At 42.6% G+C, this 25,159-nt stretch overlaps 1 protein-coding gene across 1 annotated transcript in view; it reads left to right on the top strand.

Moving 5' to 3' along the window:
* The first annotated feature begins 134 nt into the window (after positions 1-134).
* The window catches only part of lamb2l (laminin, beta 2-like), a 52,208-nt gene continuing 27,183 nt past the window's right edge, over positions 135-25,159 (top strand). The window contains exons 1-3 of the mRNA XM_041945340.1: positions 135-306; positions 12,586-12,665; positions 22,520-22,689. Of these exons, the coding sequence (XP_041801274.1) occupies positions 12,626-12,665; positions 22,520-22,689 (210 nt within the window). The 5' untranslated portion in view covers positions 135-306; positions 12,586-12,625. The remainder of the gene's footprint in view (positions 307-12,585; positions 12,666-22,519; positions 22,690-25,159) is intronic.

Genomic DNA, 25,159 nt, shown 5'->3' with positions numbered 1-25,159 from the left:
ACCGTGGCGGGGGTCTCACCTGCTCCTGGAAAGCAGTGGAGGCTGCCGGTGACACGTGGGGCTCCACCTCCTCCTCCTCCCGGCGGGCTGAGCCCTGTACTGTCCCGCAGCGGCGCGGAGCCCGGCTCATTCAGGTGGTGCTGCGGCTGCGGGACGGTGTGTGTGCGAGAGAGAGAGACATATAGAGAGAGAGGGAGAGAGAGTTTGTCCTTGTGTGTGTGTGTTTGTGTGTGTGTGTGAGAGAGAGAGAGAGGGAGAGAGAGAGAGGGAGAGAGAGACGTGGAGTCGCGGGACACTACCGAGCAGGTGAGCTCTCCATCTTCTTCCGTCTTTGCTAACGCTTCTGTCGGGGACCTGACCTCCGGGACAGCCGGTAATCACTGCTGTAACGTTACAGTCGGTCAACATGGTGTCCAACAGGGGCTCCGGGTGTCCCCTGGTGTCCCGTGAGGCGAGTTTACTGTAGCCGGCTCCTCTTCACCGTCATACTCTGTGTGGGAGTTTTGAGGGACTTGGGCGCACTTCGTGCTGGTTTCATGCTAGGCTAGTTGATGTTCTGGGCTGTTAGCTTGCTGTCATGTTTGGTGGTGACTGACCCCACGGAGGCAACATGTCAGGTGCAGCTCAAAGCCGTCCCACCGTCCACAGGTGTGTTATTCCTGCTGCTGCCTCACTTTGCAGTGAGAGCGATGCACGTCCTGCTCCTAACCCATCTGATGAAGGCTTCCTCCTTCACTTCTTTCGTGCTCACCTTGACGCACAGTTTGACAGGTGTGCTGAGCGGGACTTTGTGACAGCAGCTGGTTTGGATGACTTTGAGAATGGGCTTTACAGGGAAGTAGGAGACATCGTGCTCCAGTTGCTAGACATTTATAATGAAAAATATTTGCCTATTCGTAGACTCATAGATTTTGCATTGAGGAAGAAGGAGTAAAGTTCACATCAGAAACAAACTGCTATTCAAAGAAGAGTGTTTTTATATGTCTATAAAGGTGTTTGGAGTGTGTGTGTGTGTGTGTGTGTGTGTGGACCTGCTCTCTCACTGAGACCAGCGGCTCACTTGCGGCTGGAGGGCAGATTTCTGACACTGTTGCACACATTCCTACCAGATTAACCAGCCGCACAGATTAATGGGCTGCACAGCTCAGATTCACCATCTATCGTGGTTGGAGTGATATTACGTGGTTTTTGCTGCAGGTGAAGAACAACCAGGATCAGTGACACAGTGGTGTGTTGTTTCTTCAACTCCCGTTCCCCTGAGCTCACACCAGGGACAAGGGTTATCTTGAAAAGTCTGTTCTCCTAATTTGGTGCTTTAAAGATGAGGGACACTCCGAGAAAGCGATCAGTACACTGATTGTTCAATGAGGAAAAGTTTGAGAGTACAATTTTCCCGTGGATCTAAGAGTGTCATATCGCCATTTATTTCTGTTCACCTTGTCAGGCTGTTTAGACATGTGTGTGTTTGGAGGTATGTGTTCCCATGGCCCTTGTAGGCTTAGTCTAGCTTTAATCAGCTCAAGGACCTGGCCCCTCGCCTACTGCTGAGATCAACTCTAACCTGAAGGGTTAAGAGGATCCACGAGTCACTCAGACCCCAACTGGTAGAACTGGCCATGAGGGAGCGAGGGACGCTGGTTGGAGGATGCTATTCTTCTCTATCAATTGATATAGATCGACTATGGTTTTGGTTTTGATGATATTAAGTCATTTCCTAAAGCACGCAGCCATATTTTAGCTTTTGTAATATTTTGCAGAGTTGTTCAGTCTTTCAAAATAAAATGTTCATACGATACACCCTCCTTAAAAATCAGTGGTTCAGCAGCCAAAACACACAAACACACCTTTATAAGTGATTTTAGTAATTATGTTTCGCCCGTAACACAATCTTTTATTGTCGGAGTAATTTTCATACATGCATTCATTCTGTGTAGTTCAGGCTAGCTCTGAGCGGACACCACTGACAACACGTCTACTCCATGTGGAAATGTGATTCATTATGATGCTGCATTCGGCCAGTTTCAGTCCCTGTGAGTTGATTCTGAAATGAACTGAATGAAGTGGGCCGGTGGAGGTAATGGTTGTCAGTAATGAAAGGTGGAAGCATGTAGTTATTACAGAGCAAAACCACTGGTACTGTCCTTTAAATATGAGGTGTGAGTGCTCACCCGCTGACCTGGTAGAGGTACCAGTGTTTTTCATCTCGTTTTAGAAGGACTGAATGAACTGTAATCTCACTGCTGGTTCGATCTGAGTAGCTGAGCAGACGCAGAGGTGTGCTTTAGTCTAAGTGTGGTGTGTGCAGCTCTGTGCTTTGATAATCTATAGATCAGGAAAGAAAGACTTCTCAGTGCCTCAGTGCCACCTTGCGCTCCATCAGTGTGTCTTTGATATCTGAGCCTCCGTCAGGGCCTCTGCAGGCTGAGACTCATAATCAGTCCCCTGATGTAAATCAACCCCTTGTTTGCAGCACACTGATAAGAGGGACTGATTACTGCTACGCCTCTTTTTCCTGTCTGTCTCTTTTCTTTCTTCCTGTCTAAAAGTTATGTCCTTGGGGAACTGTCAAGCTAATTTAGCCCAAACTAGAAATTATTTAAATTTTTAGAAATTATTTTTAAATTTTTAGAAGGATCCGTTTACAACAGCGTCTTAGCTTTCGTGAAACTACAACCCTCAGATGCTTGTTTTTTTTTTGTCTTAATTATGCATTTTTGTACATTAATAAAGTCATAGACATGAATTTTTTGATTGACCAAACAATAGTTTTAGCATATAGTAAGTGGCTATGACAAAATGAAGTTATTGTTGTCAGGGTCAGGTAATGCTGATCATATTTCATCCTGTCAGACTGATGCAGGAATACAAATGCAACAGATCATCAGCTAGTCGGCACGCAACTACATCTGACACTCAGTAGCAACACCCAACCAACACCTGATTGTGTCACAAGAAAATATTCCAGAAATTCGAAATGCAATACATGATCATTTTCATCAAATCCCAACTTCTGTTTCTCTTTTTCTCTGTCGAGCCTGACATTTGACATAAAAACATGTAAGGCCAAGAAAACATGTGTGACAGAACTTCTGTGGCTGAAAAATTCGATGCATCATCTGTTGCCTCATGCAGTCTGATCAGCAGGTCTGATTAGCTGCAATCATTAGCAGTCACCTTCAGGATGAAATGCAAAGCTCAGTCTCTAAAGGTGTCTTTTTCAAATGCACATGCTCACACTGGGGGGAAATTTACACTGGAAATGGCTGATGGCACGCAAATCACATCACATATTGTCTCATCAATAACAGGAAAAGCAATTTCCTTATACTGTGTGTGTTAGTGAAAAAAGTAGGCCAAAAATCCCGCCTAACTTTTATATAAACAGGAAACTTCTCCGAGCACTGATTGCCCGTCTGATTTTTAGATTAGGTGGTAGGATTGGTGGCTAATCATAGGAGGTAGGATTGGTGGCTAATCATCTTTAGTAGTTTCAACTGAAAATAGTCCAGACTATAAAAACTACAATACTTTGACCTCTAAGCTAACAGGACACATTATGATGAAAAGAACAACGTACGTATGTCAGAATCAAACCTGTCAAGGTCAACAGCATCACTTCCATTCAGCCCGTTCATCATCAACTCAGTTTACTGAACTTAATCTGATGAATGCAATGAAGGAAAGTGACTGAAAGCACTGCTATTTTCAGAAAGGTTAGGCAACTCAAATGTTACAGGGACAAATTCCTAATCGTAAATGTTAGCCAACAGATGGAGCAGATAATGTCGGGCAGATAACAAGCCAGCATCACAGAAAGCTTGTTAGGAGATCAACGTAAGGAGTCGTCTTTGTACCATAAGCTGGAGGAATCGGGTGGACCGGGTGTTTTCCTGGCTTTGAACTTGGTCTTGCCCATTTGTGCGGTGGGCCTGTTTGGTGCCAGGTGCACAGCACTTGGTGCACAGGTGGGAGGAGAGGCTCAGCAGGTGGGAGGTTGATTCAAATGTAGTGCAAAGCGTGAGCATGATGGCCGCCTGTCCCGTGTCTGTTCAGAGCTTTGCTTCCATATGTCCTCAGAAATGAATGATTTGCGTATGACAGGTACAGTACACACAATAAGGTGGGGGCAGTGTAGGCGCAGTTTGGGGATGAAGCAGATGCTGTTGCTGGAAGGCGGAGGGTGATGACAAACTGCTTTGCTGAACGGACTGGCTCACTGTGTGTGTTGCGTGGTGGTGTTTGCCATCATCAACGTGAGAAACATGTGCTTCATTTAGCCTTGCAAACCATCTGCAGTAGCCCTGCTGTCCCTTTTTCTGCCACGATCTCAGAATTAACAATATATTAACTTCTGTTTATTATCCAGACATCTATAGAGTCTGAGTTCTCTGGTGTGCCCTCTTAGTGGTGTCCAGTAACACAAACGGTACATAGGCAAGTATGTGACCGGTTATGTTCACGATGCCACTAGTTACCTATGCAAATGCGTGGCTAAAAAGCAAGTATATCTCAGCCTGAGACATTGTGCTGACAAGCAGTGATTCAGAACTACACCTGTCTCCTCCACCATGTCAATCTGATTATTTTATCAACAACAGCAAATCAATACTTGGAGCAGCAACGAACGGTAATACTTAAAACTGCAGCCTCTGATTTGAGCAGTGCCACGTCAGAGCACAGAGGCATTGCCATCCTCAGTGTTAACCACACATGCCTCACTTCAGACTGCTCCGTTGTCACTTGGGTCTTGCTGTTGATGGCAGAGGCTGACATATATGCTGCTGTAACTTAAAAAAAAATGTTGAAATGACTTGTGTGAAGGGGGCTCCTGTGTTTTCAACCTGAGCTGCCAGTTGATGGTCTGAGACCCAGATTTGGAAAGTCGAGGATGAGTGCCACAAAATACCTCTAAACAGTAATTTTTGCTGGTTTCCAACAATTTCTTTCCTTTTTAAATCAGGATGATGATTTTGCAGAAGCATGGCCTCAACTAAAGCTCTGCCTGGATATTCTGGACTTTGCTGACCTTCTCTGTGAGCCACAAACTCAGAGTTGCCCTGTTCACCTCCACCTCTCACCTGCTGATTCTCTGGCTTTCTAGTCCAAACATGCATGTGGTGATTGTGTCGGTTGGTGTGCGTCTGCAGTGAATTTAACCACCTGAAAGGCTGCCTACTGGCTACTGTCTGGTCATGCCCTCGGATGAGCTTTTTGCCAGTGTCTCGGGTGTGTCCCTCTGAGTTAAGTTAAAGAACTAAATACTGTAAAATTTCTCCGATAAATCACCCTCAGAGTATTGTTTGGTGGAACAAGAGGGCACAACAAAGGCAAAAACCAAACTGTGCTTGTGTACGAACAGACATGCACATACACACTTTCCACTGTCTGTTTGTGTGTCTGTGTCTGTGTGTACATAGGTGGTGTGGAACCAAGGCTCAGTACGCCCAGCAGCACATGGTATTAGGTGTGCTTTATTTGAGGTCTTAGCCAATAGCAATGAAAACCTGCAGTGCATCTCACAATGGGAGATCTAACCCTCTCTCTGCAAACCTGAAACGGAGAATTATCTTTGATGGTAATCTTTCTGTGACAGTAAGAAGACTGACTGAATGACGTAAATCCCCAGACAGTATTATTAGATATCCTTTGGCTCCACAGTATGTAACAGATTAGGAAGTTGTTTCCTTGTTTGACACTCTGATGTTGTGTATGGGTGGTCTGCTTCCATCAAATCAAGCAGATGGCTGAATTGATGACTGGTTGGCAGTTAATTGTTTACTTTGGGCTGTTATTGTATTAGTTAATATCTGCCAGTGCTTTCCATGTAGATTTCAGTTCACAGGAGTTTCTTCAGGGATTCTTAAATCTCTTGAGTATACCAGGTCTACCTTCTAATCCTTAAAAAGCCTCATTAAGAATAATTAGAGCCTGAATGTTTCACTGAAAAGTTTTGGTACAAGATGCGAGTTTTCATAGCTCTTTCCATGTAATTGTAAGACAAACAGTAGGATGAAGTTAATGCTCGTCTCTGTTGAAAAGCAGGGCAATGTTTGCCCAGATGGTGCTTTGATCCATAGAACTTCATAAAGCCTGTGCCATTGTTACTCAGTCTAATTTAAGGAGACACATTCATTGTAGCATCAAGGTGTGTTGCAGTAATTTACAACTCAACAATTTGACTCATTTTTCTACAGAAGAACTGAGTCATTCTGATGAACATGAAGAAATCTGTCTTACAGTTCGTCCTTATTTTTGAAATAGACGAAGAGAATGAAAGAGAAGAACGTTTCTAACTTACACAAGACAGCAAATTTCTCAAAGTGTCCAACTGTGTCTATGCATTTGGAAACTCATCTAATATAGTTGTTTGAACACTGCTCATATGTAGCCCAAAATACTACCAGGCATGTTGTTGCCGACTATGTTGCAGTTGCACTTTGTACAGTTATTGTATTTAAATATTTTTTGGATGAACTATCAATGCTGATCATCACTTTTGATGCCGGTTTTTTCAGGAATCAAGGAACAAGGGCTTCCCCTAAAGATTTTTAAGACACACAGGGAGAAATAATTTGCAAAGAAGTGAACATTTTTATTTCTCTGTACAAAGTGCCGTCAACATACCAGCATTTAATGCAGCCGCTACACCTGCTGCTTTTTGTACAGTGGAAGCGGTACTACCTTTGGCCTTGCCGAGAAAAATTGCCTGTATCGAGCAATTGCTATCTAATCACCTGCTGGAAACCATTTTCAACAATTTAGTAAATCACTTACTGAATTAGAGTAGAGGTGGGTGAAGCTAAAAATTCACTCCAAGCTAAGTGACTGCCGCAGCGTGAAAGCAATAAAACTAGAACTGGGCGTCACTCAGGAAGCAGCATTGATTTATGTCATCCCTGCTGTGCAACATGCAGATAACACATATCCGCGCTGTACATTTTTTGGCAGTTTGCTCAGATTTGTTGAATGGTGGTACATTTTTTAGCAGTCAGTTGGAGTTCAGCTGAGCAGATACCCTTTGAGGTCCTGTTGTACTTTCTCTGGGCTGTTTGTTCTGCTGCAGATATGACTACAGCGTGGCTGCAGTGGCTTGTTTGGTGTCATGAGATCAAAGGTTAGTCTTTAACCAGGCGCCTGCTCTTCTTCGACACTTGAGTGCACTTCACCTGCTGCTTGCACTGCAGGTATATTTGTGCCATTTTCTGTGCACTAACTTGAGCATATCCTGTAGTAGTGCTGCACAGAGCAAGTGAGACATTTACTGTATAGTTTCTTTACTAGAGGTATACTTTATCGCTGCAGAGCCCCTTGTTATTTGCAGTTTGTCTTGTTTCTCTTTGAAATTTTCTTTTTTTTTAACCGATTGTTTCTGTATTACAAAATGTTTATGCCTTGTGTAGTCTGGATAAGTGATTCCTGTGTGTATGCAAACAGGGTTCATAAGACCAAAAACCAAAGTTTACAGTTTCCACAGCAATCTTTCATTCTGTCTGCTCAAACAATCCAAGCACTCACGAGGAAGTTACACCTGGAGTCCTGTCTGCCTCAGCAAGGACGATGCACCTGAGGAAACAGGAGGAGATGAGACACAGATCCACTCCACATTGTACAGTCATTATAGAAAATATTAACATGGGAATACTAGAAACAGCAATATAAGCAGTAAATATGGAATTTCCACCACAGTAGCTTAACTAATTAAGCTACACTAACTAAAAACTAGATATTACAGCTAGATTAAAGAATACTGAACATGACAGGTTGCAAATGAAAGTGTGTGAAAACTGGACTGGAAGTCTTTGACAGTCAGCTTGCTAAAAGTAATGAATGCACATCTTACGTAGTTAGATAAACATGTTAATTTAAACACAAGATACTTGTGCTCAAAAAGAGGATTTATTCTCAGTGAAGAACCTTGGAGCTCTAATCTACCTCTATACATGCCAAAGAGCAGTGATTCCTAACACGTCTCTGGGGGTCATCAGGTGGAAACCTCCCTTCAACAGTGTTTCGCCTACTTAGTCCCACTACACCTCCAGGAGGTTAGGCGGTGAACTCCGGCGTCCCAGAGTCACCCCCCCTAGTGCCAGTTCACACTGCTCCTACACAATCCAAACAGCACCGCCACGTTCAACTGACCCAGAGATGCTCCAGGTAGTGGCCAGTACCGATGCTACCATTTAACTATTGCTAATGCTAATGCTAACCGCTAAGAAGAACAGAAGAAGACAATACAGTTCCGATGCTACCATTTAGCTAATGTTACGTGCTAACCGCTACCTGCTAAGGTTAGCACGTAACATTAGCTAAATGATAAATGGTTGAAATGCCCAGCATCTGGCATTCTATACTAGTAGCATGAATGCAAACAGCATATTAACATCCACTATATAATTCATGGTGTTAAATATCTTCAGTTGGAAATCAATTCACATGAACACATTTGGAACATGATATGTGGGACTGAGTTCATCTGACAGGCCTGTGAGGATTCATCAGACTAGAACCGCTGGTCTAGATGACTCACTGTGGTGCAGGTAGCAGCAGCTCTAAATATAGAGTCACCTGCCTGTATAAGGAAAAAAACTTCCTCCATGAGCTCACCTGAATGATCTGATCCCATTTCCAGCCCAGCCTTGTTCTACAGCAGCGTCTCAAGCTGCAGGGTATTGGCGGTGTGTTTGGTAGCTCAGCCTTCATCTGATGTGTACACAAAGTCAGACACACACGCAGAGTCAGGCTTATCGTGTTATTGAGTTCAAGGGTATGAGAGCCTGGGATTGTTTGGAGTAGTGTCTCCAGATTTCTTGGCTTTGTCTGAACCCTACACAGAAGCTATAGTGTTGGCACTGAACTCTCTACAGGCTTCCTCTTATCTTGTTCTTATGTTTTTGATGTGTGTGTGTGTGTGTGTGTGTGTATGTTTTTGCATCCAAGCCGGTTTTCTTAAGGCTAACCGGGTTCAGTTTGACGTTCTCCTCTGATTAATTTACAGTTTTTTTTTTTTTGTTTTTTTTTACCAAAAACCAGCATGTGATGCCAGTTTGCAATGCCTACATGTGAGGTCAGGGATTACAGAATATATGTGGATGTAGGTGCAGTCTGGATTGACTGAATGTTATATTTTTATAGGTTTGTAATAGCACTCCTTTTTCACCATGCTGATAAATCAGCAAGTACAAAACACAGTGAGTGAGTGTGCCATGATCGAAGTGTCTTATAAATGCTACTAGCCAATGAAGGTTTGAGAAAGTCTCAATATAACTGATTTCTGTAACACGCGTTGAGCCATCGAGCCTAAAACTTGCTCCCCTTCGCCTCCCTCTTCAGCAGAGGTCAAAGGGCACATCACCAGAGAGCTGTGAACGTGAAAGCTGCTTTGTTCTCTCTCGCAGTTTTTTTTATTTGTCTAGCCTGAATCACACACATGCATGCACATGACCCACACATGCATGTATCACACATGCACAAACTTCCAACTCCTTTCTCTTTCGTAGTCATGGCACCAGCAGCCTCAACCTTTTGCATTTTTGAATAGACTTGACCCCCATGGCCCCAGTCCGATGCCTCAACCCAGTCGCATCCCTTGCCTTTTCGTCCGACTGGAGGTGACAAGTTTGAAACAAATTCAACTCCAGTCACACTGTTCCACTGAATTTCAGCAAATATAAAAGTTGCTTCTTGTCTCTCCTGGTTGCTTGGCAACTGTTCTGAACCAGTAAATTGCTTGGCACATAACACTTTATAAAACTGCACATTCTTGTTTTTACTCTTGGGTTTGTGTGTGAGTGAAAGAAAGGCATGTAACGTGTTAGGTAGTGAACTTCAGAGGTGCTGGTTTCATCTCTAGGTCAGCCTCTCTTGCTGAGTGGTGTGAAAGTCGTGATGGCGTTGGAGTGGAATGGGCGGCGGTGCTGCTGCACTGAGGCTCTGTGGCCTAGTTTACCCCAGAGAGGGAAAATATCTCTGTCCCTGTCAGTGTCACCTCCTTCTCTCCTCATTGCTTTTTCCAATAGGTTTTCTGCTGCTTCCATCCTCCTCTCTTATCTCCTTTCCTCTTTTAACTATCTCTCACTCTCTCTCTCTCTCTCTCTCCGGCCTCCTCTCTGCCTCTCTTGCCCCTCACTCTCCCCCAGTGTCCAGAAGAAAGGGGTGGTGCATTCCAAAGGCCTGGAGACCATTCCCCTCTTTCAGCCAGTGGCCAACAGAGTGACAGAGGAATTAGAATAAGAATAGCTGTCCATTCACCCCAGTGCCCCAGTGACGAGCTGGAGGGAGCGAGGGAGGGCGAAACGGAGGGAGCTGGAGGGAGCAGAGGACTGAAGGGGGGTCCCGCACACACTCTGCGTTCTCATTGGTCAGCGGCGTTCCCTCTGTTTTTACATCGCTGCCGTCAGTTGTGCTTCCAAGTTTGTTTTACACATTCTGGCACACATAGACACCACACATGTGCATGCACGCGTAAATATACACATTGGGGTCCAGGGCCTGCACACGTGCACACTCGGATACGGGAACCTACACACACATACACACTGTCAGACGAAATTGGCCCACAGAGACAGAGTGAGCAACTCTGACCACGCAGAGAGGAGAGTGAGGTTTCCTGTGGCTGTGTGAGTATGAGGCTATAGTTATTGCTAATGCTCGATTGTTAATGAATAATGACTCTTTGTGCTTTGTTTTTTTAGTGTTTTACGTATTTGCATATTATCAGCTAAAGCTCTTTCTATATTCTTTTGTTTTTCGGTGGATTAGTCTTGTGGTGAAAACTTTAGATTAAAATGTGACCTTGTGCTGTCAGCACCTCTGTACATCACCTGTGGCTAAACTGTAAGTTTGTGTAACTGTACAGTGTAACAGTTCACTGCGTAGCAGTTCAACAGTGCAGAAGGTGGTTTTTCAATTCCTCAGCTAATAGCAGGTGGGGTAATATACAGTCAATTGAAAAATTAGGTATTATTATGATAATTGCAGCTTTTGCTCATTTCATGTCTGTTTTTTAAAATCTCAGTAAGTATAATGTAGGGAGGTTATTTATAGTGTAATGTTCTTCTTCTTCTGGAGACTGTCCCAGGGCTGTAGTGTTCAAAAAGGGTGGGCTTACCACCTAACCTCATCTCAGCTACTCTATTGCGAGCCCATGAGGGCCATGAGGGATGGAAAGATGAACTTATCCCTCTCCCTCAAAAACCAGCATTGAGTCAAGCACAATTTACAGTATATGGTCTTTATTTTAGAAAGTAACAAAACTTAAATGCACATTTGCACATAAATGAAGTGTTTTGTAGCATCTCAGGGAAGACCTATCTTTTGCACAGTTTAACTCCAGCAGCTCAACTTCTATGAGCTCAACTATGAGCTTCTTGTACTTATAAAAACAGCCTTGTGTTCATTGCTTTTTTTTTTAGCTAATTCAGTGGATTTTTAAATGGTTTGTTAAGCATAAGAAATGGGAGAATTTTCTCAAAGGAATCCTTCAGTATTTCTGAAGAATTCAAAATTATTAAATGCCTGGTTTTCTTTGAACAACAATAATACATTTTTATATGTTTTATATTCTGCTCATGTGCCGCATTAATTAAGGAAGAAACACAAGTAAAACAAATTTAGTTTGAATAGTGATGAAGCGACAGGTATTGTCATCCCTCAAGGCTGAAGGGAATATTAGCACAGCAGCAGCTTTATTCCAGTTGTTCTGTGGTTATTTGAATACATTTAAAAACCTTTTTTGTTATGGACGCAGTCAAGGACTTAATACACATGTAAATCCATTGAACAGAGCGTTGAGATGTTGTGGGGTCCCTCCTCGCTGCTTCTGCCTTTGACAGTGCAAGCGCGGGGCCACGTGGACCTCTTATTGCTAAGATGAGTGTGAAAAATGCTTCCCAACAGAGACCTGCTTTAGATCACAAACCTGGATTAGTGTGCAAGGCTGAGCTATTTGAGAAATAATTTAAAACTGAAGACGTTTGATTTGACTCCGATGGCTTTATTCAGGCCGGTGAAAGCAGTCTTTTCATTTTATCTGTCCTCTCGCCCTCCTGTAACCACTTCTGTTTGTCTCGGAGGTCAGATTGGTTCAGTGTGTGACATGAACAATGTGTGTTCTCGCCTGTCAATGTGTGCACCCGCACTCACACAAACACACACATGCACAGTGGTCTGTCCTATTCAGCGAGCAGATCTCTGTGTTTGTTGAGCCTGAGCACACAAGAGGCCTTTTTTCTCCTCAGTGTCACAACACCTCTGAGAAAACCCTTGAACTAGTGCACTACAGCAGCATTTCTGTAGTCTGTATCCAGCACCAGCCGTTACCGCAGCACTTTGGAGGCATAATAGTATTAATAATATTTACTGGAAACAAACTGTACCATTGGTAAGACCTGTGCGGGCTTTCACCAGCTGCTTTGACTGTGGTAGATGGTGCGAAGTGCTTAAAGGTAATCACTTCCAGTTTCTGGGAAATTTACTGTCAATTTTAAGAAACGAACAAATCCTTTGGTGTGAAATAGAGACCATGATAACACTGGATGAGCCAAGGTGTTGCACTAAATGATGCCTCTTCCCCTGTGTTTGTTCCAGCCAGAGAGACAGCCTGGTGTCCACGCGTCCAGACATCCTGATGCCCATCATGGCCGTGTATCTGAGCCTCCTCATGTTTGGTAAGTAGAGGCCTTAGATCAGTTTTTTCTTTTACTGGGGTGCTTTCGGGGAGCTTTCACATCTCATTTAGGGGAGAGACCACCTGGAAAGGAGGCTTTGATTCATTTCCAGCCGGACTCACATGATTTCAGCATGAATTCAAGAGCTGGACAGCTATTAAAACCAACAAGAAAGCCACCTGTCTGAGTGATCTGTTTAATAAAGCCAGGTCATTTAGTAACCCTGGTAACACATATGGGCATCAGCATGTGAGTAAGGGGACTTTCTCCTGTTAAACCAGCAGTGCTTTTGTCCTTCTCCATATACAGTGTAGTATAGCAATTACAATTTTTATTTCTAAAAAGAAAGATTGAGGTTTGCCTTCTCTGCTGCTGCCTTGTCTTTTGATGTGATAATAATAGCAAAGACTAAATCTCTCCTCTGTGGTGCAGCAGCAGGGCAGAATGTAAAACGTGTTAATTATTACTGAGGCCAGTGTGAACAGGCGTTCTGATCATAAAGTATGCCCTCTCCTTCTGAGCCTTCCAGCCTGTCACACGTGTTGTTGTTTTGCCTCTAGCAGACTCAGCCGACGTGAATCCCTCCAGACTCTTACTCTCCCTGTACGTTGTCATTACATCTAATCCGTCACGATTTCATGCACACTAACCACAGGACTGAGCTGTGACCACAGGTGTTCGATCTTGTTTGTGTTTACTTAAGAGAACAGGAAGTGAAAGGTTTTAAGAGTTTAACTCTCCTTCGCTGTGAGGATGCTGCCTCTCAGTGCAGTCAAAATGACAGGGTGATCCCAAATCACAGATCCTTTGTGGTCTGTGTCTCTTGGCCACAAGCAGCGAATGGATGAGACCCCGACTGACCGTACGGACTTCAGTCAAACGTCTGTGTGACAGCTCAGACGGATTCACTTCAAAACTGAGGATCTCTGGTTTCGTTTTCATTTTCCTGTCTGCTCCTATCGCTGCACAAGTCCCACAGCACAGGAAAACTGCACATTTTCAAACTGCTATTATATCATATGATGTGTATTATTTTTTCAGTTCAAGTGCATGTGTCCTCGCCGCAGTTTGAAGCACCGCATTGCTTCAATATAGAATTGGCATTAAGGAACAGTTAACTGTCAATGCTGGCTTGATATTCTCATCTCTGAAGTTACTGTGCGGCACTCATTTGCTTCTTCAATTCTTCCCCTTTGCTTCTGATGATTTTTTTCTGTTGAAACTGCTGTGGTTGGTCTGGGTCCTTTAGTCAATGGTGCACTGATACAGTCTCTTCTATGAACGATGTTGTTCTGAGAAAGGTAAAGCAGAATTTTCTTGAGGTCTTTGTTGATCCTTGTCTCAGGTTGTCATGTGGAGTTTCAGAAATACTGGAGATGAGATTATCTGGTAGTTTGCAGAATGGCACGATGGTTTCTTTCATGATTTTTTGTCTGTAATGATGTTTTCAGTCTGTTCAGATAGAGTTTTAATGGATAACTTATACGATTGCTTTACTGTTTCGATGGATGTGTGATGGTGGCTAAATTCCAAACTCGACCTTCAGTCTTTTATTTCTTCATAAAGTGACTCAAGAGGATCCAGTTTTTTATAAATGCTGAACAGGACACCCGGCCAATGGGGAGGAGAATGACTCTGTCAGTAATGCTTTTGCTATAGCGTGCTCTCTGACCTGTCCGTGGTCCCGAGCTTACAGTGCATACAAAACTTCTTTCACTGTAATAAAGTTTAATCATTTATTTTCTGACTGTCCCACCGTCGTCGGTGAAAGTGGTCAGCGATCAGCTTTCTAGCAACGGAACAGCTCCATTCGACTCATGATGTTTAAGCTCCTGTGGTCATGCAAAGCCAGGTTTATTAGGTCAGCTTGTAGGAAACTCTGTGAGAAGCTCGGGTATTTGTGGAATGTGTAGTAAATGATGGGCTACTGACAGCAGCGCTGTCTCGGGCAGAACGGGCCCTGGCAGGGTTAATTGGTGACTGAGGGGCATTTTTGAAAAGGGCCACACACACACACACACACACACACACACACACACACACAGCCAGTTAAATGTGCTGTGTTTAGCTGCTCACCTGTGTTTCTGTGTTTGGGTTTCTCAGGAAACTGAACAGTTTTTTATCACGGTTTAAAGAGAAATTCCTGTGTAGAATAGACAGACTAAGTGTATACTTTCCTTTCCCAAGTCGCATACACACAGGTGTCTGGGTTAGTCTCTATGTTAATTATTAACTGGAAGACGATTGTATTCATGTGTGCTAGGGGCTGGTGAACTTGAGTCGACTTTAGTTCTGCAATACATATTAACGAATGAATGAAAGAACAAATAGCTCAATGAAGGAATGAATGAATATCTGGGTGATAAAAAAAACAAACAGCAACCCAACTGGCAAGCTTATTTTTGTCCTTTTCTACCAAAGATTGACGACAGGTAACTGACGATTAAAAGTCTTGCATCCTTCTCTTTATATGTAAGATTTTGATGTGAAAGATTAGAGAAAAGAAGAAAACTGATGGAATTGAATGGAGTATAAAAAACATTTCTGTTAACAAAGAGAAATTGAGAGCAGCATTTAAGAGTGTTGAAAACAGAAAAGGAAGCCTTTCAAATATGCTCAGGTGGAGCAGAACCAGATTAACCTACATTTATAGTTTGCAGGCTCCCAGCGGCTGGTTTCCTGTACTGCTCCTCACCTTTCAACCTGTCAACATGCAACTTTTTAACATAGATGAACTGATAATAATGAGCTGTATTTTAAAGATATCCTCAAAGTTTGATTGTGGTTTTTAGAGGGTTCTAGGTCTTAGCTAACCCTCTGAGACCTTCTGTATTTTGTGCACTGTTTCAGTCAGAATTTGATTGGGTTAAGGTAAAGTGAGCAAGATAAGATAGAACAAGCTGGGACTAAAGTAGTTGAACATAATGACTTAGGCGTTTATCTGCTCCTAATGTAATGTCTAATGTCTTTTGATGTAAGATTAATGTTTTAGTTAGAAATAGTGTTGAAAGGTTGCAACCAAAGCTGAACCGGAAACGAAAATAATGCGATCACAGTGTTAAATGACATTCAGTGACTGATATGTGATGTGAGCACAGTGCAGAAACACCACTAATCCCCAAAGATGGAGACAAAACTGAACTAAACCTGGATCTCAGAGCATGCCACTTGTCAACAAGTTACTGGATGTGGAAACCCTCGACACCCTTTGTTTACATCCCTGCATCCTCCTGCACTGCTGTTGCACTTCCAACAGAAACGTTCTATTACCAAATCAACACAGAATTAAGATGGGGAAGAATTTCGCAGCGCGTGTCTCTTTGAAGCCCTGCTGAATGTAGGAGACAGGTCCTGTACCCTCCAGTCTCTGGCCTGCATACTGTTTATGTGCACACATGCAGAAGTCAAACATGTATTAGCACCGTTTGCACCTGGAATGTTTTCTCTAATGAATAACATTTTCCTCTCTGTCCATGCATTCCTGCCATAGTGCTGCATTCAGGAGGGAGAAGCCCCAAGGTGTGTTTACCTGTGCCTCTTCCCCTTTGTGTATCTGCTTTGTGTGTGCGTGTGTGTGTGTGCTACATTGCCACGTGCTACACTCTAATCACACACTTGTAAACCAGCTGGTGTCAAGAAACATCTGTGCAACTGGCTTTACATCAAGTCGCACTCATGCAGCTCTGCGTTCCTTTAGACCAGGCATGTCCAAACTATTCCATAAAGGGCCGTGTGGCTGCAGGTTTTCGTTCCAACCAAGGAGGAGCACACCAGCTTAATTAGCTGAGCTCAGTCTTCAGCTGATAACTCAGTGATCCCTTGATGTTGATTGGCTGGCCTGGTGTGCTCCTCCTTGGTTGGAACGAAAACCTGCAGCCACACGGCCCTTTATGGAATAGTTTGGACATGCCTGCTTTAGACGCTCAGTAGTCTTGCGGAAAAAGTACAGTAACTCTTTTTTTGTGTCTACTAGTCACAGTTTGTTTAAAAGCATCCCACCATGTTCATCATTTTACAAAACAGCTAGATTCCCAGTGTAGAAAAGCGCCTCTTAATTAAGGCTGACTGTCTGTCAAGGTAACTTACCAATACTTAAGACTGCTGCACATTATGTTCCCACTCTGGCTTCACCTTCAACTTCACCTAGTTGGAACCAGTGATTCCATTCAAAGCATCTCTGCCTGCATTTCACTGCTTGCTTGTAGTGAAAGGTAGTTTTTCTGTCTTGAACTGTCTTGAAAATAACCAACAAGGTAAGGTTCACGCTAACTGCAACAGGTGCGTCTATACAGTGAATGAAAGGACTCCATGCAGAGATGCATTAACAAGTGCAAACACAGTCACAAACAAAGTCCTGACAATAATGACGTCAGTGTGTTGCTGCATGCAACACTAAGGTAATGCACACATGCAAACACATTCTGACGTTCTCCATGCTAGTTGGGACAGGTGAAAACCAGGTAAAGGATATGTTTCCTCTGGCCCACACAGACAGGGGGGTGAACACTACTGCCATGTCTCAGATGTCAGAAGTGTCTTTGAGAAATGAGGCTCTTTCAGATGTGCGTGTGTGCCTAGATGACGGCTTGTAATTATCAACACAAACACCATTCTTTTCTGTTTCAGCGCAGTCTGACAGATCGGAGAAAGCCATTAGACAGAGATCTTTTGTGAATGGCACACATTATAGAAGCGGCATTCCATGCATGCGTGGTCTATTTCAAAACACAACCTCAGTCATTAATTAAAACTGAGGGTAAATTATGACTACTGTGGGTTACGTGCCTAGACAGAGTGTCAGGAGAGACTGTCTGGATGTTACTTCTATCACTCTCTGTGAATAGGTAACTCCAGTGCATACCAGTGATAAACTGTGATGATACAGCAGTAGGGTTGCGCAAAAGCTGAGCACTTAAATGAAATGCTGCTTAACATCAAGAAGACCAAATCAGAACGTAATCACTGAAGTGGTAACTGTTTGTTCATGCTGCAGGACTTTTTCATGTGAACTAATTTGGTCTTGTGTGACATTTTCCCCCCTTAAAACCGTTTCCTACTTTCAGCTTTCTAGTGGCAAGTACAAAAGCATGCACCAAATTGAGATGTGTAAACTTTGAATTGAACAATTTTTTGGAGAGAGTTAGCAAATAAAGGTGAAAGATTTTGAGAAAAAAGTTGAGTAAAGTCGTACTATGTTGAGAATAAAGGCAAATTTCGAAGTCAATACTTCAAGAAAGGACATTATATTCTGGATTATTTTTAATAGCACTAATAATCATAAGAAATCATGTCATAAGAAATGCATTACAATGGTGACACAAATTTCGGCACAGCACCAGAAACTTGAAGTGCATTCATGTAAATCTGTAACAAGAGGATGTGAAAATAAAACCTTTCTGAGCTGAGGGATGTTGGAATCGATGGCAAATCAAGTTGATGCACAGCTGCGCTGAACTCCAAAGCCTCGACAGAGTCTTATTGAGTTTGTCTTTGCGAGTTACAATCCAAGCCACATGAAGTCCAAACACTGTTATTTTTCTGTTCTTGGCAGTAAAATTTCCGTGTAGTTCACTTTTATTTGACCAGTGTGTAAACCTATTGTTTAATGTCATACCTGGAAAGGGAGGTCAGGTGAAACCCAGTTTCAGCTCCCAGTCAGAAGGTTTCTGTATTCTTGAAGGGAATGTTTGAGAAGGGTGGATCACTGGGTGTTAGGTCCAGCTTTACGAAAGACACATATGAGCATATTTATACTTTTTCTACTTCTGCTAAAGAAATACAGTCTGTTTGCAGTCTCGTGTCTGTACATTACACCCTTGAGTTTCAGTGTTGCAGCACTGCCTTGTGTTTTATGTTTGGCCAGGGTGTGTTTGATCTTTATCTACAGTCCACAGGTTTGCCTTCTAACCCATTTATGTGCAGCTCTGCATGCACACACTCAACATGTATGCACATGCCTGTGCAGTATGTGTGAATATGTGTGTCGTTTCACTGTGATTCTTCTTTACATTTGCTGTATAGTGTATCCACACAGTGGAACAGCATGATCGGTTGATTGTGTGCTGTATTTCCTGGCAGGTTTATCAGAAGATTTGCTGACAATGTCAGGCAGGCATTGTTAAAGCTTCACAGGAATTCAGAAAATCTGCCTCTGTTAAATCTTTTACTTGAACTGGAGCCAAGATACTTATACACACATAGACCTTTCTTGTGTGTGTGTGTGTGTGTGAGTGTGTGTGTGTGTGCCCTTTATTAAAAACATTTTACATAAAGTTATTTTCAGTGTTTAAAATTTGGACACAAGTTTCCTTTTTTGATTCTTGAGCTCAATTTCATCTCAAAACCATTAAATGGTACAGATGTTAGATGATATATTCAATTACTTCTCCATTTCTTTACACCATACAACCCAATTTACAGTTTACTGTTGAATATTGTTTTAATAAAAGGTGTCACTTGTGCATATAGATAGCTGTCCTACAGTAGCCTCATCAGCACTCTACACCAGAGGAAAAGTGGCCATAATACATTTATACTGCTTTAAAATATTGTTGGACCAGGAGCCAACTCTGTGGACTTTGTCACTATCTCATGGACAAGACAAGAACAGTGAGAGACAGTGTTTTGACCAGGGGGTATTCTCCTTTTCGTACTGACAAGGCCCACTGATTAGCTTTCTCTAAAAGCTAGCAACCGTGACCTTCACACGACAGGCTCACACAATAATGCCAGTAATAAGTGACCAATCTTGCTCTCTCTACATAATGTTTATTCCTTTAACTCTGTCACTAAGCACACTGAAAATAAGCTGAACTAGCTGTCGCTCTCCCTGTCTCCAGCAATTTCAACACATATGAGCATACAGAAGGAGCTGTTACAGCATTTATCTGATCCCTGATCAGTTCAGTCGCTGAATACTGGGGGTGGAGGAGTGTTGACCAGCAGACTCTGTGAAGACAGTGTTTGTGGGAGCTTATGGATAGATGTTAGCCGGCTAGTAAACGTTCGCTATAACTAAACTGCTAAAATGCAAAAGTTAGTCTTGCTCTGGCATTTTCTGCAGTTAGCAAATAGCTTCAGGTGTAACACCCTCTGGACTGGAGTAGTGCTGACTCTGATTTGCTGTAGCATGGGTAAGAAAAGACAGATACAATCAGATTTGTGATGTGGCCAACATAGACTGTATGTGATATGGGACTTATGGGACACTTGCATGTTGCTCTGGTGAATTTCATTCGTTAACAAATGATTAAATCTAAATGAGCTCCCTCGTTAACTTGTCCATTAAATCCTCTATGACACCCAAGGTCCCCTTTGGCATCTGTATGAGATGCACTGGGCTTTCAACGAACTTCACAGTGAACCCATCCACAGCAGATGCCCAGAGCAAGGTGATGTAGTATAAAGAGCAAGAAAGTCTGCAATTCGAGGAAGGTGAGGTGGATGCATGGATCGAACAAATTACTTTGGGTCACGACTCAAGAGAACAGGGCCCGTGTCTCATGTCAATCCAAAGTGAAAAATCTTTTCCCAAACCTTACCAAGTACTTTTGGGGCCTAAACCCAAACAGACCATTTCACAACATTAACCACGTGTTAGAAAGGCTTTCTGGCAGGAAGGAGTTAGTTGAAAGCCCGGTGCCTCTCATACGGAGGCTAAAGGGTATCTTGTGCATCTGTATGAGAGACAAAGTGCTGTGAGAAAGTGGAGGTATTTGGCGCCCTGGGAAGGAGAGCGTCAGATATCACTCCTAACACTACAGATATTCCAGTAGTCTGCGTGATGGAGATATGCATTTTGCAAAGAGGATGCTTATAATTCCATCTAAAACTATCCAAGTCTTTCTCATCATGCCTCAACACGTTGCTGCGCTGGTGTTTTCTGGGCATCCACAGAGTGAAAGGCTCTCCTATATCTCTGACAACATCTCTGCCCCGTATCACTCTGTCTGCTGCTGATAATGGAGCCTCTGTATTTTCATGCAGGCACAGAAGTCGTTGTTCCATGTGTCAGAACCCGTTCTCGGACACTAGGCAGTCCATGTAAACAGATTTTCTGCTAGTTCCTTCGGCCTATGTCATTGCTGCCGCACCTGCTGGCTTCCCCACATTTATACCCTTCCATCTCCACAGTCTTCTCATGCAGTTAGGTCTACAGTGTGTGGATTTTGGAACATTTCTCTTCGTGTGGTGTCAGACGTTCATTAAAATGTTGTATATCACAAACTTTGGTGGTTGGTATGTAAGCTCTGCTGAACCCCTTCCCGAGCCTCTTTATTTTCTTTGTAAAATTGGTCCGTCCACATAGTTTTTCTGTTCCTTTGTTCCTTTTCCCATAATTTATCTCATTGCCCCCCCTCCATACACTTGCTGTCTCCCTTGCATAACCCTGATGAGGCCTGTTGTTCAGAGTCAGTGATGCAGACAGAGTGTTTATATGGGTGAGGGAGAGTTTGAGGGAACCGGACCAGAACATTTTGCAATTGTAGTTAATGTTCTTCTTCTTCTTCTTCTTCTGCTTCGTCTTGGACACCTAAGTCCATTAAGGCAATTACTGTCTGGGATGTCAGGCAGTGTCTCAGGAATTAAACCATAACAATGATGTTACTATTTGTAATCCAACATTCTTCTGTGAAGCCAGGCATGCTGTCCATGATACTGAAATGTTATCTCTTTCTCAGCTTTTATCTGTAGCTGCTGATACACTTGGTATTTTGTTTGCTTGCCACTCAGAGCTGTCGATTCAAGTCGCCACAATGCTGCACTCAAGTCACACGGGACGGATGGTAGAGATGGGACAGATTCCTAACATCACCATACAGTTCAAGAGTGTTGGAGAGCTGGTCCCATAGCGTTCAAATAGTGTGAACTGATAATGAAACATTTTATCCATTGAATTTTGGTTTCACCAGCTTGAATGACAGAGTTTGGCTGACATGAGGCACCGATGTTTGTGTGATTCACTCTGCCTGACTTTCCCAGTAATTACAACTTGGATGTTGACGCGCACACCATTTTCAAGCCAGAAATTGGTAACTGACTGTGAAGATTTTGTTGCTACATCTGTCCAACTTTACCTTTCTGTACAGTACATGTGCAGTTTGTGTAGTTTAAAACCACTCCAAATGTTTTCGTTTTTGAAACAATGGGCCCTCGACTTCAGACATATTTATATATTTACGTGCATTGCTTGTATACATCCTGTTCTTACTGGTCAGTGAACGCAACACTATCGTGAGTATTGTTGGCTGGTGTTGCTGGGGTATCATCTCACTAAGTCCAATAAAAAGCTGCTAATGTTAGCCTAAACACTAGTAGCATTCAGGCCCGTCTACTGTAAAGAAGGGGAATATCACAAATTTGTGATGCTTGTTGTGAACACGGCTGAATTGAAATTAAGGGGCCCACACACAACTGCCACAACTGCTGGACACAGTTTTTATCATATTACTGCATAGAGTTCAATCACATCACGTAAATACCAACGTGGCTTCATCCAACGTCACCTTTCACCTTATTAGTCAACAGATACCTGAAAAACAAGGCCTTTAAAGCATGTCCTTACTTCTTAGAAAGTTCTGTTGGCTAGCAGGGATACATTCATACATATACCCACACCCAGCTCTTTGTTTTCTGTGTGCCAGTCATTTCAAGAATTCTTTCGATTCGTGTGAAGTCTGAAGTTCTTGAATAATGAAACAATGTAATGAAATGAAATGATTGATGTAGGTTGTTCTCACTGCATTTTCACACCTGTAGGAGCTTCACATGTGAAGTTGGTAACACACTAAGTAGAATATTTATTTCTTATTGAGAATATTAATTATTATCCTCTATTTCTACCCTTCTTCCAGTTGTCAGTGTGTGTGGACAGGAGCTCCCATCAGGCCCTCATGGCTGCACGGAGGGAAGCTGTTACCCTGCGACAGGAAACCTTCTGATTGGACGGGCTGTCAACCTCTCCGCCACCTCTACCTGTGGCCTGGACGGGCCGGAGCACTACTGCATTGTCAGCCATCTGCAGGTCAGGACACACATGAACACACAGTCAAGGTGAACTATATAGATATTCAATAAATGCATCGACATTTGCACTCTGAGCACCAGCAAATGGTAATGATGGTTGATGATTTTACGTTCATGCCGTCTCGCTAATGACAGGCTAATCATGAACATTGATTTTCTTCTTTGTGCGCACCCTGCATCGCATTATGTGTTGTGATTCACACTGATTGTTCCAAAGTTGGGGGTTTCAGTCACTGCACAATAAAACCCACAACTGTCACTCCTAAAGTTTCTCATGTACCCTCAGTCTGACTCCCTCACCTGCCTGTTCCATCTGTTAGCACGATGCCACAAACCTCTTCACAATACATGGCACCCTGAAGTCAATGCAAGGAAAACTGGGATGGTTTTGTTTGTTCTCTCTTTCATACATTCATCCATCTTCAACCATCATTCTCCACTCGTCCATCTTCATTTGTTCATCTGTCTGTTTGTTTGTAGCCTGGTTTCCCTGAGCAAGGCCCCCGGATGCTACCTAGCCTTTCAGTTTCAGGCCCCAGGTGTAGACACATAAGTCAGCCACACCTTGGTCACACACACCCCCCCCATCTCTCTCTGTCTCTCTTATCGCTCACTGTTTTTACTTTGAATCACTCGGTGAGTCAGTGTGAGTGTCAGTGGAGGCCAGTGATAAGCAATGACGCTTAACCAGAACAGAATCGATCCAGAAGCATGCTTGATGAGTTTTCAAGTTTAAAAACTTTTTTTTTTTTTTAAAGCTAATGTGATTTCAAATTTTGGTGACTTTTTGATCACAATCTTAACCTCAACAACGTAAAATAAGATAATTCTATATTGATCCCACAGAGGGGACTTCTGGGTGTTACAGCAGCACAAGGACACAAATAAGTACAGCTGAGTAAAGAACTTTGAAAAAAAATACAAAAATGATAAGCAATAGCAGTACCCACAACTAGTGTTATACTTGAACTAATAGAGTAATACCATCTCAAGCGAGTGACACTGTGGTGACATTAATAGCAGCAAGTCAGCGAAGTATTGTATGTGTGCGGGTAATATGATACCATCAGATATAATAATAACAATAATAGCTTTATTTGTATAGCACTTTCATACAAAAAGAAATGTAGCACAAAGTGCTTTACAATCAAAGATAAAGAAAATAAAGAACCCCCTACCCCACCCACACACAAGAGCACACAAAGTCACACAATCAATCAGCAACAGTGCACAAAGGAAGATTTTATGGTATCATTATGTAATTATGCTTAAAGTTGTCAGTGTTAATATCAAGATATGATGCAGTACATTTTGCAATAAACAGTATAATATATTATGCTATTTAAACATGTTATTACAACATGGTAAGGTATAATAGTGCACTATAATAATATACTATGCGATATGTAACAATAGAGTATAGCAATGTAAGTTCAATGTTAAGTTATATAGAGCAGAAATATAAGTGCATAATATATAATGCACGACTCAACATGATATAAGATATAATATCATAATAATGTACATATGTCATAATGATAATAAGTATACAAGTATATTGGGATATATGCTAAAATGCAATAGATACTATATGAATTTGCTTGCAGTATTTACAGGTCAAGTCCAATGCATGCAGAGTGTCTGTGTGTGTGTGTGTGTGTGTGTGTGTGTGTGTGTGTGTGTGTGTGTGTGTGTGTGGTGGTGGGGGGGGGGGGGGGGGGTTTGCTCTGTTTTGCAACTGTGTGGGATGATCCAGTGGCTGAATGAACTGCATATCTGCCACAGCTCGTTGTAAAGAGGGTGATTTGATTGTAATATGTTGAATGTGTTTGTCATTCTTAAATCCACTTCACAGCTGGGATGTAAACAGATACAAATACTGTATATTATTTAAATTCAATCATTCATCAACAGATAACACTCCCTGCACAGATGCAAACAGCATCCGAGTTTTTGTAATAATATTTGCCTTGTTTTTTTTTTTTTCTTTCACCGACAAGCACATGCAATCCGGCCATGGAAGCTTTTGAGATTTTCATCAATAACCCTCCTCCTGCACTCCTCTGAGCCTCCACATTATATACACAACCTTCATTTTTTATGGAAACGTTTAGAGTCAGCATACACTAAGCTTAAACATAGGTGTATGATAATATTATAATATGATAATATATATTGATATAGATGGCAGCAGAAAACTACAGATAGGACCCCTAGTTCACTCTCGTATTAAGCAAGTCAAAATGCTTGTACAGTCTCTCCTTCACCTCTGCAGTATGCAGCTCTTGTTTTTCTATCCGCCCTTACTAGACAGAAGTCCTGACCTGTTCAACGCCATGTTGACATACACTTCTCTTGCATCCGCACACGACACGCGTTTCCATGCATCTACATGTATATGCTTGTGTTTCCATTGCCTCAGGGCAGGACTATCCAACAGTGTCAACTTCTAGCTGAACATGATTGAC

This window comes from Chelmon rostratus, chromosome 10 (assembly GCF_017976325.1).
Source record: "Chelmon rostratus isolate fCheRos1 chromosome 10, fCheRos1.pri, whole genome shotgun sequence".
Lineage (NCBI taxonomy): Eukaryota > Metazoa > Chordata > Actinopteri > Chaetodontiformes > Chaetodontidae > Chelmon > Chelmon rostratus.
This window is presented reverse-complemented; position numbering and strand designations above follow the sequence as displayed.